The 14003-nt window shown below is 50.1% G+C and overlaps 2 protein-coding genes across 5 annotated transcripts in view; both read left to right on the top strand.

Moving 5' to 3' along the window:
* Positions 1-2674, top strand: part of SLC35F4 (solute carrier family 35 member F4) — a gene marked incomplete at its 5' end in the record, with an annotated part of 100110 nt that extends 97436 nt beyond the window's left edge. For all 4 annotated transcript variants that reach the window (XM_082760797.1, XM_082760795.1, XM_082760794.1 and 1 more), the window contains 2 exons: positions 1340-1429; positions 2357-2674. In XM_082760797.1, coding sequence (XP_082616923.1) covers positions 1340-1429; positions 2357-2598 — 332 coding nt within the window. In that variant the 3' untranslated portion in view covers positions 2599-2674. The remainder of the gene's footprint in view (positions 1-1339; positions 1430-2356) is intronic.
* Positions 2675-6829: 4155 nt separating this feature from the next.
* On the top strand, positions 6830-13645 carry CCDC198 (coiled-coil domain containing 198). The gene is made up of 6 exons (XM_082760567.1): positions 6830-7113; positions 8608-8684; positions 10615-10701; positions 11044-11142; positions 11734-11896; positions 12490-13645. Exons 1-6 carry the CDS (start codon positions 6903-6905, stop codon positions 12714-12716), a joined length of 864 nt encoding a protein of 287 aa, XP_082616693.1. The 5' UTR covers positions 6830-6902; the 3' UTR covers positions 12717-13645.
* Positions 13646-14003: the final 358 nt, after the last annotated feature.

Raw genomic sequence — 14003 nt, 5'->3', positions numbered from 1 at the left:
GATAACACAAGTACTCGTTTCTCTGTTTCCTTCTCCTGCCCCCAGTACCGAGTGAGCCTCAGACACAATTATTTCCCCCCTGATTAGCAGCAAAGCTCTCACAAGCGAAATCTGGTCCCAGTGCAGATGGGTACTCCTTGGTGGGTGACTAACAATTTTCATAGGAAGCCTTAACACGAATCTTAGTAGCAGAGAATAAACACAAAGCAGCCTTACTCATTGTCCGCGTCTCATCTTTGCATTCCTACAGTGGTTTTATTGATATTTCCCTGTCTCTGGCACAGTCTGATCGCTATAAATCGAATTTCAAAGGGCTGCATGTACTCAAGCAGCTCCTGGCATGCGCTGATGTGGACTGGTGTGCACACACCGATACGAGGACCCACTGGGGTGGGACACTTTGTGTCATTTCCTGCAGCCTCCACCTCCCCTCCTCTCTTCCACAATGCTTCTTTCAGAGCCCCAAAGGCTATCCTGTAGCCAGGCAGGCAGAAAAGCTGTTGGATTCATCCCAGGGTGTTTTAATTTAGAGGTATAAAAACATACTTTCCTTTACTAACGTCTCAATTATTTCATAATTGAAGAGGTTTGTCTCCACTGCAAGTATATTAAATGGAAACAAAGAGGATGCCATTGCCAGTACGTAGCCCATAGTGCAGCCATCCTACGGGGTGGCAGGACTGAGGGCTGAGGTGTGGAAACCAAGCCTTTGCCACTCCTTGAAGCAAATCCAACCTGAGCTGCAGCTTCTCTGTCAGCACCCAAGGGGAAAAATACAGGGATGACTTACCATCCAGAGCACCGCCTGAAAATATAACCCCAAGCAGGAGGAAACAGCACTGTGGAGCAGACAGACCTGCTCCTTCCACACAGGGGACTGCCACCAGCAGAGGAGGAATGTTTAGGGAGTGCCACGCTGCTCAGCACCAGCCTTGGCTCTGAGAGCTTGCTGCCTCCCTTATGGCAGCACCCTGAAGGATGGTATGAAAGGGAAGTTTTACAATTTGCTCATGATACCTCAAGAAAATTGAAGCTGGCTGGGAAGGTTGTTATTAAAAACAAAACAAAACACCCCATAAATCCATAAATTAAAGGTGCTGAGCATTTGTGCTTCTCTCAGCTTTCAGCATGCCTTCAACATAGCAGCAAAACCGTGGTCTCACTACAGCGTGCTTGGTCAGCTTCACAGGATAATTGTATTGAGTGCCCATTAGAGTCTGGGTTCCCTGCTGCTGTCACCCCGTCATACTCTTGGGGTCAGGGTGGAGGAGAAATGCCTCGCTCTAGTGCTTTTCTGCATAATCACATATTAATTTATCTGTTTTTTTTTTTTCCCCAGCATTCAACATTCTGGTTAATGTTGGCGTCGTGCTTACGTACCCCATCCTGATCTCTATCGGCACGGTGCTCAGCGTCCCTGGCAATGCAGGTACAAGTAACGCCCTCCTTGGTTGAAAGAGAAACAAACGCAGTGGCACACGCACAGCAGAAGCACTTTATTGTCTAAATGCTCACAATCTGCTGCCGCATATTTCACAAATGATCCCGTCTCATTCACCTTCACAGCTGCTCCCGGTGATGGGGGGTGTTTCAGTTAGTAAAAGCCTTTTTTAATAATCTGTATTCTTTGCCCTGGAAGTGATGGGGTATGTCCATCCCGTGCACAGGAGAGGGCAGGCTGGTTGCCACTACGTTTGCTGAGATGTGGCAGGGGACAGCATCCTGCTGCCGTGGCTCAGCACCGTGCTGGTGACCTGCCGTGCAGCACCAGGGCAGGGAGTGTACGTGGGATTTTTGGCCAAAGCTCGTTCTTCTTGAACAGCTGCTGTCTCTGCTCTTCTGATCTCCTCCTCCACCTCCCTGGCCTTGCAACTCGAGGTGTCTGAGCACGTTTTCAAACAGACAGCTATTTATAGGGGTGTGCAGGTCAGAGATGTGAAATGTGGTTGTCGGTATCTGGATGAGGCTGCTGAAGGGCTCAGATGTGCTGTTACTGCAGCTCGTGGAGCTGGGAGGCTGGGCCTGGAGACATCATCTCCAGCTCTCTGACCTCCCTACCGCTGACTTCTGCAGCACAAGGAAGTGCTATGCTGATTCAGCCTGCTACAGATTAAAGAGTTGCCATAAAACACTTTCCCTCTCAGAGCAGAAAGGGAAGCTTTGAGGCTAAACTGCCTTTTTGAGGCTTCCTTTTTTGAGGCCGTGCTCTGAACCCTAGGAGCTGGTCACCAGAGCACTGGGGGCGATGTGGCCTGTGTCACAGCCAGAGCATGACACACAGGTTTTTGCCAGGCTGCTCTGGTGCTGTGGTTCATCCTGCTGCCGTTTTGACGGCCTTGTTGTTTCTCCTTCACAGCCGTAGATCTCCTGAAGCACAAAATGATCTTCAGCGTGGTGAGGCTGGGAGCCACCATCATCATTTGCATCGGGTTTCTGCTGATGCTGCTCCCCGAGGAGTGGGATGAAATCACCCTGAGGTTCATCAACAGCTTAAAGGAGAAGAAGAGCGAGGATCACGCCGACGACATCACAGACTCCAGCGTACACACGAGAAGCAGAAGCAGAGCTAACGGGACAGTGTCTATACCACTAGCTTAGGGCTGGCGGACTTGAACTGCACGCGGATGTATATTCTGTGAATATAGCTTAAATTTCCTCACTCCTTGTATGCTTAACGATGACATTTACTCTGATCTGGGGATGTAAGATAAGAGAAATACATCTATAATAAATGTTTACATTTATACACTTACCAAGGAAAGGGTGTAAATAACCACAATAAAACGTTTTCTAATAAAAACCATTTAAGCTCCTGTCTTACTGAGCTGGTAGGTTTAAAATATGGATGAAGTCTACATCACTGGTCTTCTGGTGGCAAAAGTAGAACTGTTCTCAAGGATACAAATTTTGGACATTTCCAGTTAAATCTCAAAATTGGATGTGTGAATTTAGCTTCAAAATATACCAATCTTTTGGTAAGGCAGTGGGTTCGGAAAGCAGCTCCAAACCTCTCACAGAAGTCTCGAGAAGCCATTTGTGAGGGAAGCTGATGTTCACATTGTTATTAGGGATCTTTATCAGAATAATTATCCTGTGTCACGCGAAGAATTAATCTTTCATTAGGTTACGCTGTTGTGAAATATGTGATGAAAGCTACTCCACACATAATAACAGACATGCTGCAGTGCTGCTTGCACTCTGGTGCTGCACGCTTGTCTCCTCTCCATTACGTGCTGTGCCTGCAGGCGGTGGAAATCAAAGGCTCAGTCCTGATGCCCAAATCGACGTGACAGCCAGGACATCAGCAGGGACAGTGACACAGCCATGCGCTGCCAGGACACCTTCCCTCCCAGTTTATTGGAAGCAAGAAATCCCTTACTGAACGCAGCAGAAGAACCGACCTCACTCAGGGCTTATTTATTTATTCATTCATTTTTTTCCTTGCAGAAAAACTGCATTCCCAGCTGAACAACGAGCTTCTCACGTAGAGATTGAGCTCCCTGAATCACCGGCATCTCTGCATCCCTGGAAAATGCCAGTTCCCATTTTCTAGAGCTTTTCCCTTGGGCCAAACAAATATTTTTCTTAAGAAGTTCTGCAGTGCAAAACCTTTCAAAAGCCAAAACAAACAAACCAGCCAAGCCAGATCCTTCCCTAACTCACTGTAATTTAGGATGGCTGCTTTCTGTTGCAGCATTCCTAGGATCAATCATGCAAGATGACTTTTATATTTGAGAGCACCTGATATGCAGACAGAATTTTTTTTTTTTTTTTAATAGGAAGAGTAGAAACAAATGGAAAGAAGTGCAGATTGCTGAACTCTACCAGCCTGCCCAGTACTGGAGCTTTTGATTTCCAGTTAGGAGGGCTTTTTTTGACAGTATTTCTGCCAGAAGAAAGAAAGAAAGGAAGAAAGGAAGAAAGGAAGAAAGGAAGAAAGGAAGGAAGGAAGGAAGGAAGGAAGGAAGGAAGGAAGAAAGAAAGAAAGAAAGAAAGAAAGAAAGAAAGAAAGAAAGAAAGAAAGAAAGAAAGAAAGAAAGAAAGAAAGAAAGAAAGAAAGAAAGAGAGAGAAAGAGAGAAAGAAAGAGAGAAAGAGAGAGAAGGAAGGAAGGAAGGAAGGAAGGAAGGAAGGAAGGAAGGAAGGAAGGAAGGAAGGAAGGAAGGAAGGAAGGAAGGAAGGAAGGATGGATTAAGGAGGGGTTCATGATGAATACTATTGGTTAAATAAATAGCAAAAACCATGTTTATTTGTTATTAAATAAGAGCAAGAGCACGATGTACAAGGGTGCTGATCACAAGCTCACCTCCCAATGGGTGCATGTGGGCTTGCGAGTTGCGGGGTCCCACATGAACCCCACAATTTGGGGGGACGCTGGTGGCATCGTGAGCCCAGGAGCAGCTGTGGCAGGGCTGGGGCCAGAGGGTGGTGCAGAAATCACCCTGTCCCCATGGGCGTTAGGGCTTAATGCTGCTGCAACTGCAGCCATTCGTGGCGATAATTACAAATGCAGCTTTTAATTTGACTCTCTTCTACCTGATGGTTTTTATCTGTAATATTTGTCCTTATAAAGTATTTGCTGCAACCAGCAGAGCTAACAAAATACACATTTATATTGAAAAGTAACAAACCACCGTAGCTCAGGCTCTTATCACATGGCTACACAACAGGAGCTGGAAGAACCACCCAAACAAGCATCCCCCTTGCACTAAACCCAGAGGTGTAAGGTCTGTGTGCACACGTAGTCTTTTAAATGTCTTTTTAGCATTTGAAGAGATGGGCTCAGAGCTTCATCCGCTGCTTTTGAAGCAGTCAGTCATTAAAAATATCTTGAAAAGGTGACCCGTGTGGAACAGGTGATACGGATGGGACGATGCAGCTGACAGCAAAGGGCACATGGCTGCTTGAGCACCACCCCGAGCTGATTCTGGAGCCGATATATTCATTTACACTACAAGAGAGCTTTAGAGATGTGTTTTACTGAAATTTTAGTTCCTGCCAAGCTGAACACATGGGGAAAACAAACATTTCCTTTTCGTACGCATTGATGAGGACCTTTTGGCAGCATCTTCAGGCACAGGACTGGATCCTTCAAGGAACCTCTTTGAGTATTCAGAAGGGAAAATACCATGAAATCCCAGCATTTGAGTCAGTTTCTCTCTGCCTGAGACATTTCAGGGCAGAACGTGTTGCTGTGCCAGCCCAACAAGAGCGGGCTCGACGCTCCTCTTACAAAGCGAGGAGGGTCACTGTTTTCCCTAGAGTGCAGCTCTGCCTTTCAGTGAGAGAAATCTCATTAAAAACAAGAAATAAGACAATTAATTGAGGCTGTTTTGCTGTTATTGTGGCCCTCTTCACCAGCGTGGATCCCAGCCAGCGAAACGATGCTGGGTTATTGTCCTCTTGTTGTTGCTTGATTTGTTCGCCACCGCCCCTAAACACACTGCAAATGTCATAAATGACAACAAGAATATTCTCATGGTTCCTCTCCGTCATGCTTTGCTTGCCAGGGATTTCCATGAAATGCAGGTAGTATTTTGGCAAGAAAATTACAAAGCACACTTATCCCACTGCTACACACAACAGCCTAATGAGCTCCAGCCACACTATGCTCTGCCAGGGGGAATTGGACCATGGCTTGCGAGGTCCCTGCCTCGCTGCCGGCTGTGTCACCCTGTCACCTCCTCCCATGGCTGTAGGGATGCTCCGCCGCTCCTGTGCCATCTGGGAGCTGTCCTGCGGACATGTGGCTGTGACATTAACTCAAAAGACCTTTTCAAGAAGAAAACACCTTTTCAAGGCAGATGGGGGAGAAGCAGCCCATGGTTGTGGCTGTGCATGGGACAGGTGCTCCGTGCTGAATCCTCCCTTGGTTCTCCTTTGCTGCTCAGTGGTTTGGGCTTTTCCCTGCATTTTCCTTAAAATGAGAGCATCAGAACACTTGCAGGCCAATGATTTCTTTCTGAATTTAATACATTTGCTGGAAAACCCACTTTAGGCAAGGTCAACATGTACAAGTCCTAACTGAATTTAGTGGAGGGTTTTGGGCAATAAACAAAATGAGAGGAAGGTACAAAGAGGTCCCAGGGCTCCTGGGAGGAGCTGCGTGGGGTCCCTCACAGCTGAGCACCTCCCAGCTTAAAGCAATCCTTGGCAGCACACACAGCTCACACTAAGTGCAGCCCTACAGCCCTGACGTACAGGGGTGTGGGGGCTTTTAGGGTTTCACTGAGAGGTGCTGGCCCTGATGGATGCAGCCTCAAGGTGCTGAGCAGTGCTTTCAGGCCAGCACAGTGGGGTTTTGCAGCTGATCCTTAGGCTTTTAGGTACCCCTGGCAGGGGATGTTGGTCCCAGCACTCGTGAATCTTGTTTCAGGAATAATCTCCCCTGCAGATTTGCCAACCTTGGACACAAAAAAACCTGAAGCAAACCGTGCACCAGGCAGGTGGGTGACAAATTTTTCCAGCAGTGCCACCACTCTGTGCGAGGCCTGGAGCAGGAAGACAGGATGCTTCTCCCATGCTGGGGCAGGCTCTGGAGGTGCTGTAACCCTTTTAATCCTCTGAGCATTGAATTTCCTTCCAAAGACTGAAGATTTAGCCAAATAAACAGTTGTAGAAATACCTCCAGGGCCACCAGCCGTGGTGGTGCTGCTTGCTGAAAACGACTTGCAGGTGAAAAGCAAAGCTTGGTGCTGTCTTTCTGGCCTGTTCAGGCCTCCTCCTATCCCTGCTGCCGAGTCAATGTTTAACCCCCCTGGGAAGGACACACAGGTGCATTCATCCGTGGGAGCCAGCCCACAGCTGGGCAGCCAGCAGGGAGCCCTGTGCTCGAGGATCCCTCTGCCTTTTTGGGGGCACAGCACGAGGTTTCTTCCTTCTCCCAAAGCCCCCGCTCTGCGCCATGGGCCTGAGCTCTTCCAAGGCGCACCCCAAGGTGACCAGGGTGGCACCGATGCTCTCCAGCGAGGACCTGCCCACTCACCCCATCCCGCACCCCGGGGTGCTGGGGGGGCCCATCCTGCACCCGCCAGCCGTGGGGGAGTGGGGAACCCCCAAATTTCATGGGCAGCTCCCCCCTCTCCACAACACCTCCTACGGGAGGGCCTCTGCAGGTAAGGGGCAAGGGGGGTGGTCCTTGGGCTCTCACAGAGCAACCCTATAACATGCACTACTGGACTTGTCGGTATTACTTTAATTAGAGCTAGATTCTGGGTAAGGTGCTCAGCAGGCTAAATTCAGTGTTAAAATAATTTATTTATTTATTTATTAATTTATTAGAGCCATGCCTCGCAGCGGGGGAACTCCACAAGGCACTGGTCCCATAGCAGTGTGTGTCCATGCGCGTGGTGCTCCAAACCTCCTGTACCCAAAACCTCCCCACAAGCAAGGGAAAAAAAAAAATCATTAAATGCCATTTTCTTTTACCTGTTTCATTTTTAGAAGTGTGTTCTCAAAACTACGTGAGCGATGCATTAGCTCGGCCTGCTGTCTAACTAAGCACAGCCTCCGAGAGGATAGGTTTTGTTTATTTTACAAGGCTTCGTTCTGGTTAAATTCCTCTTCCTCCAGTGGGGGGCATCTGTTGTTCCTGGAGTGCAAATTAAAAAATAAATAAATAAATAAAGAGGCAAATTGGGCAATTTTTGGAAGGTTTCTCATTAACCCTAATGAAACACCCTTTCCCTGTCTCCCCACGCCATTCCCCAGCTTCCACTCCAAATTCCTGTGTTTTATCCCCAATTCCCCTCCTTGGAGGCTGCACACTGTGGTGGCCACCTCGGGGCTCTGCCACATGGGAGCTCAATCACTGCTTAAAAAAGGCACCCAAACACAACAAGGCTGGTTTTGGGGAGGCAAGAAGGATAGAGAAACTGCAGAAGAAATAGCTACTGCCCGTGTGTTTATTTGTGCAAGCAAAAAAATAGGCAGCAGCGTCCATCTGAGACCAACGGCGCAGAACGGATCCGGACCCACTGCTCAGCCTCGTTAAAGCAGGGCTTTAATGACTAACAGGGGATTGCTGGCATGCAGCACGTTCCCCTCCACGTGTGTATCTTGGGCTGGTTTCCAAAAAAGAAGAAGGGCTGGATGTCATCCACTTCTTCTGCAGCCAGCAAAAACACCAGGGATGGTTCTCAGTTCCACATAATAATAATAATAATAATAATAATAATAATAATAATAATAATAATAATAATAATAATAATGTTATTATTAGTAGTAATAATAATAATGTTATTATTAGTAGTAATAATAATAATGTCTCTGGGACTCAGCAGCAAGAAGGGACCTGAATCGCTGCCTGGATGAGGCTGCAGGAGACACGAAGGGTAGTTGTGGTCACGTATAGGGTATTTAAGGGGTTGTAGAAGGAAGGAGAGAGGTACGTGGCAGGCAGAGCTGTTAGCAGCTGCAGGCATGGATGCATCCACGTGTTATTTCTGCAGCTAACAATGATTTATGCCTGGTGTTATCGGAGTACAATGAGAGAGATGGGCATGGGATGCACCAAACACAAAACAGGGCAGAAAACTCTCGCTGGGTACAGCCTAGGAGCTGACAGCCCCAAAGTGACTTCACCCCTGTCTTCTTTTCCGACCTTTAAGGGCCCCTTTCCTTCGACACCGTGCCGGCAGATGGAGGCAGCAGCATCATCAAACTGCACCCGCCTCGGCGACCACAAGTAAGGGGTTTGAGGGGCTCCCCTGGCAGAGCCGTGTTGTCCCCAGCTGGTCAACCCACTGCAGATCAAGTCCTTGGGCGAGCTTCTCACCTCCCTGCCCTGCTCTGAGAGCCCTGCCACACCGACGATCCCAGTTGTCCCCAAGAGCTTCTGTGCTCCCCCAAAATTCATCAAGCAGTCCACTGCATGTATAGCACAAAGGTGACCCCCCTGGAGCAGGGGTGCTGTGCTCCAGCCTTCCTTGCTGGAATTAAAATACACAGCACTGAGCAAGGAACGTGTCCCGAATCGGTGGGAGGATGAGGCAGTAATGAGCCCAGCTACGCCCTGTAAATTGCCACATGTAATCACAGCCTTGCTTAAAAATCTCTTAGCCACAGGTATTATTTATAGTCGTTGATCTTATTTCTGTCCTGGCTGTATTTATGTATTGTTAGAGCACTGGCAACACCCATTGCAGGACAAAGCTGCCGCTAATCCCACCCTGTGCTTTGGCCACTGCTGCTACAGACTAGAGGGCATGGCCTCAATTTGCGCCAGGGGAGGTTGAGGTGGGAAATGAGGAGACATTTCTGCTCAGAGAGCAGGCAGGCGTTGGGACGGGTTGCCCAGGGAGGTGGGGGAGTCCCCGTCCCTGGGGGTGTTCAAGGGAAGGTTGGGCCTGGTGCCTGGGGACATGGGTTAGGGGTGACACTGGTGGTAGGGGGTGGTTGGACCAGGTGATCCTGGAGGGCTTTTCCAAACTTAATGATTCTGTGATTCGATTCTAAGTGCCAGCAGAAGCCCCATTCCCTGTAGGAAGGCTTCCCAAGGCAGTGCAGAGCAGGACAGCACAGCCCTTGCAAGGCCCATGCTCCAGCCCGTGACACAACTTTAGCCGACAGCCCCAAACTTCCCCTTCTGCCTTCAGCCTCAGCAGCGTCTGGGAGCGATGCAGCTTGTGGTGTCACATGCTGCCATCTAGTGCCATTATTTTTCAGCTTCACAGTCGGTTTTGTGGGCACAAAACCCAACCACAAGCCGTGAGCATGGGAGGGGAGCGGGACTGGAGGAGCACGTGCGGTGCAGCGCTGCGGGGGCACGAAGGTTTGCTCCAAATGCAGGTGAACAAGGGAGCAGCAGGCAGCATCCCTTCCACTTCGGCTGGAGACACCAGCTTGGAGGTGACCTGCTGGTATGACCCAAAATAGGGGAGAGCAGAAGCCTATATATATATAGGAAGCCAAGTGGAAGCTTCCCATTGACTCTAGGGAGTTGGTTTGCTCTTGGTGTGTTGGGCTGAGCTGGGACTGTCTCCAGCACTCTTTTACTGCTGCTGCCTTTTATCTCCTGCATTGATGCCTTCATTTACAGGATGCTTGAAAATGACAGCCCAGGCTCTGGCAGCAGTTCAGGGCGGCCAGCCAGAGGCATGGCACTGTTTGGAGGACGCCTGCTCATCCCCATGGGGCTAATGATGTCCTGTGTAAGATGCAAGGCAGGGCTTAGGGATGGAGCCCTTGGTGGAAATGGCCTCAAGTTGTGCCAGGGGAGGTTTAGGTTGGACATCAGGAAGAATTTATTCATGGAAAGGGTGTTTGGGTGCTGGAACGGGCTGCCCATGGAGGTGGTGAAGTCCCCATCCTGGAGGTGTTTAAGAGATGTGGGGACGTGGTGCTTAGGGGCATGTTAGCGGTGGGCTTGGCAGTGTTAGGCTGATGGTTGGGGTCTCAGGTAACAGGGATCTGGCCTCAGATGACCTGCCAGGAGACATTTTATTAAATTGTGATACCTGGGTGTGCTAAGCACTTGCTAAAGGTGCTGATCTCCTTCCTGTACCCAAGCAGCCAGGCTAGAACCAGAGCTGGATAAACCTCGAGGTAGTTTCGCATCAGGTTTCATGCTGGCAATGGAAAGGGGATGCTGAACACCGTAAATATTGCACTTGCAGAGGCTTGAACCCGCCGGCCCGCCATGGGGGATTGTTCCTGCAAAGCCCTGGAGCCAGCACGAAGCGGATGAAGCCCCAAAAGCCAAGGTGAGGACGAGGCAGGGCCGCACCGACCATGTGCAGCCTTCCTTCCCTGCAGGTCACGATCTCGACTTGGACAGCCCACAGCAGAAGCACCACAGGGGGCAGAATCACATGCATTCGGGGTTTTAATGAGGATTTTCCACCATGCCCCAGAGCTGCAGGATGAACTGCAAGCACTGCGAAAACCTTCTCTGAATTGCTGCACGTTGGCCAGGCAGGAAAAAGCTCGCTGCCTTCATCTGGGGAGCACCCCAGGGACCAGGCGTGGGTTTGGGAGCCCGTAGCTGTTTCTTTTCATTTCAGCACAGGCAGATGTCTTTATTTATGTTTTAAAATCCCTTCTAGGCTCTGGAGAAGAGCAGGCAGAGCCTGAGAGCCCTCCCTGGCAGGCGGCAGCACTTGCACAAGCTGCAGATGCTGGAGCTGACCCGCCAGCGCCGAGAGGTAACCTGGGGAGGGCTCTGGGGAGATGCTGAGGCTCCGCGGGGTTTTCCCATCCCAGGGTCTCTCCCATGGAACAGGAGGTCTCAGTCCTGTGCCTGGGAAGTGTGGATTAAGCTGGGGAGCAGCCCCAGGGTGGTGGATGCACCCACACTTCCCCACTGGGCTGGGGAAAGTCCTGCACATGTAGGAGATGCTGGCACCAAGATGCAGCCCCAGCTCCTGCTGGTGCTCCCTGTCCCCGTGCTCCAGGGATGAGGAATACCCTCCTGCAGGCTCCTTCTCATTCCTTTTTTTTATCCAGTAGAGTTCTTGAACCCACGAGGTTTTTTCCCCTTCGGAAAGTTCAGTAATTACTTCTGATTTTTTTCAGCGCTCTGCCCTCATTTGGCCATAGCCCATGGAGAAACCACAAACCTCCATCCGGGTCATGTTCTGTCACGTACCCACGTTGGCAAATATGATTTTCCCTGCTTAAGCTACCTGGCAGTGTAATTATTTTCCGTGCCAGCCCCCTAACGATATGCCGCGCCGAGCTGTTAAAACGTGTTTGCTCCTCTGCTGCTTGTGCTGACGACTCATTTGCAAACCCAGGCAGAGCTGAAGCGAAATCTCCACAGGGAGGCAAAAATCAATAAACAAAAAATCAAGGAATTCAGCCCGAAGAAAGTCCTTGACACTCGCCAGAGAGGTGACAGCACCGACAGCCGAGACCTTGTCCCCGCTGAGCACAATCAGCATTTTAATGGAGACCCTGGTAAGCAGAATAGTTTCCCAAGGAGATGTAAAGCTCCCCAGCATCTTAAATACCATCAGATCAGTTTCCCCGTGGAAGCTGTGGGATAGCTGTAGGGGCATAACACCAGAATATCACAGAATATCATTGAATCATTAGGGGAAGATGCAGGAGCAAGCAGGGGCCCGTTGGATATTGGTGGCAAAGCCCTTAGCTGTCACCTTGTCCCCAGGATGGGGTTTCCCCGCACAGCAGCGGCTCCGTCTCTGGCTGGAGAGCTTTGGGGTGGCCTCTCATCATGCCAGGGGGTGAATGTCCATGCTGGGTGCTGAACCTTCCAGTAAATCCTCTTCAGAAGTGCAGCACCATGTCCCCCGCACCTGTGGGTCTGTGCTAAACCACACTTCATCGTGCCAGACTTTCTAATTTTACCAAATATAATCCCAAATTTATGCCTGGCCTGCCCAGCCCTGGACGTGTGGTCTGGTCTTGCCGGGATTTCTCCGGATCTTCTTTCCACACCCCCAGCTGCCCGTGGTGTTTGCCACATGAATCCCGTGGGCCCGGGCATGGCTCTCAGCAGAATTCCTTTTTTTTTTTATTTTCTCCACCAGGAAACAGCAGGGACGGAGGACTCGCAGGGCAGCACGACGGCAGCAGCAAGGTCGGGCTGTGGCTCTGCAGGGAGCCGCACACCAGGGACCTGCTCTGGGACACCTCCAGCACCGACTCGGGGGGCTGTGAGAAGGAAGAGAGGAAAATTCCCCGCAAACCTGCGCTGGTGAGGACCCGGACGGAGAGGGTTTCTCTCTTCGATGAGTTCTTCGATCGGGATTTCTAGTGGCGTGCCTTGGGACGTGCTGAAGGACCACGCCACGGTGCCAGGGTGCGGGCATGGTGTCTGCAGTCAGCAGCGGTGCTGTGAGCTGGGCAGGTGGACAGGGCCACGGGAAGCACAGAGGTGGCTGATGTGATCGGTAGTGACAGGTCTGGGTACGTGGCTGCATCCGAGCAGCTGGGGAAAAAAAAAGTTTGGACTGAGCAAAAATAACGTGGGGATGGAGGGAGGAGGAGGAGGAGGCTGGCAAAATAAACAGAAGCTGGAAAATGTTCCAGCAGAAGTTCCAGCTGGGATGAAATATTTCGCTTGCCTTTGAGTTACTCGACCTTTCCGCCTAGCTTGTTTTCAACCTTACATCCTTTGCTAAGTCACACAAAAAAACAGTTCAAAATGAAAGGTAGAATGATGGCTTTAGGAAGTCTTTCAAATAAATATTCTGGCATTTCTAAAATTCCTTTAAAATTTATTTTTTTTTGAGTTTCCTCTCCTCCCCTGGCCCAGGCAGAGAAATGTATGTATTTTATTCAGTATTAACCTCCAGTTTTATGGATAATCTCCCCCAAAAAACTGGCTTTTGTTCACTTGCCCACTGCATTCAGGTCTCAGCACTGTGCAGAGTGGTGGGAACAGAGGGCTCTCCAGCAGCCCCTGGTGCTGCAGGGTGCTGGCCATCTCCAAACGCCTTCAAAGCAATGGTGCTATGAAGGACGTCAATTCTATCTGTGATTCTGGGATAAAATGAATCCCTGGGAATGTCTCCCTGGGTTGCTTTCCCCTTGGTCTGCCTAAACCCGACCAGAGGGTAAAACATCCTCAGCTGAGCTTGTTGGCTGGCCTGGGCACCAGCTGGGACAGACTGGAAGCCTCACGCAGACAGACAGACAGACACACGTGCCATTCGCTCATTTAGGCACCCCCTAATTAACCCAAGTCCTGCACTGCTGTTTGATTGGGTTTCCCTCGTGTGCCTTGGTGGACTTTGTCTTATCTGAGTGATGTTGAATTTCCAAATGCACAAGAAGGGAGTTGGGGCTGCTCTCCCTCCCTGCTCACCAGGATTTCGGGACAGGGCAGGGACCCTACAAACAACAGGTAGTGTCACCACCACAGCTGCTTCCATCTCCTTCTGCTGGAAATCTGCCCCCCTTATTCTTTAACTCGATTTGGAGTCAATTCTCATGTGCCCAGGGCAGGGCAGGGTCTGGGAGACTCAGGGCAGGTGAAGCGCATCCTTCCACGAGGCTGTTTTGGATATGTCAGCTCTATATCCTCAGCCTCCTGGCTTAC

The sequence above is a fragment of the Aythya marila genome, assembly GCF_965140915.1.
Source record: "Aythya marila genome assembly, chromosome: 5".
NCBI lineage: Eukaryota > Metazoa > Chordata > Aves > Anseriformes > Anatidae > Aythya > Aythya marila.
Note: the sequence above shows the minus strand (reverse complement) of the source record. Positions and strands in the feature narration are given on the sequence as shown.

What these genes read in the sequence shown, in the direction of transcription:
- CCDC198 (XM_082760567.1), top strand. Translation starts at nt 6,903, where the DNA reads ATGGGCCTGAGCTCTTCCAAGGCGCACCCCAAGGTGACCAGGGTGGCA. An exon ending in ACCCGCCTCGGCGACCACAA is followed by an intron (nt 8,685 to 10,614) that starts GTAAGGGGTTTG and finishes TTGCACTTGCAG; the next exon opens with AGGCTTGAACCCGCCGGCCC. An exon ending in GCATTTTAATGGAGACCCTG is followed by an intron (nt 11,897 to 12,489) that starts GTAAGCAGAATA and finishes TTTCTCCACCAG; the next exon opens with GAAACAGCAGGGACGGAGGA.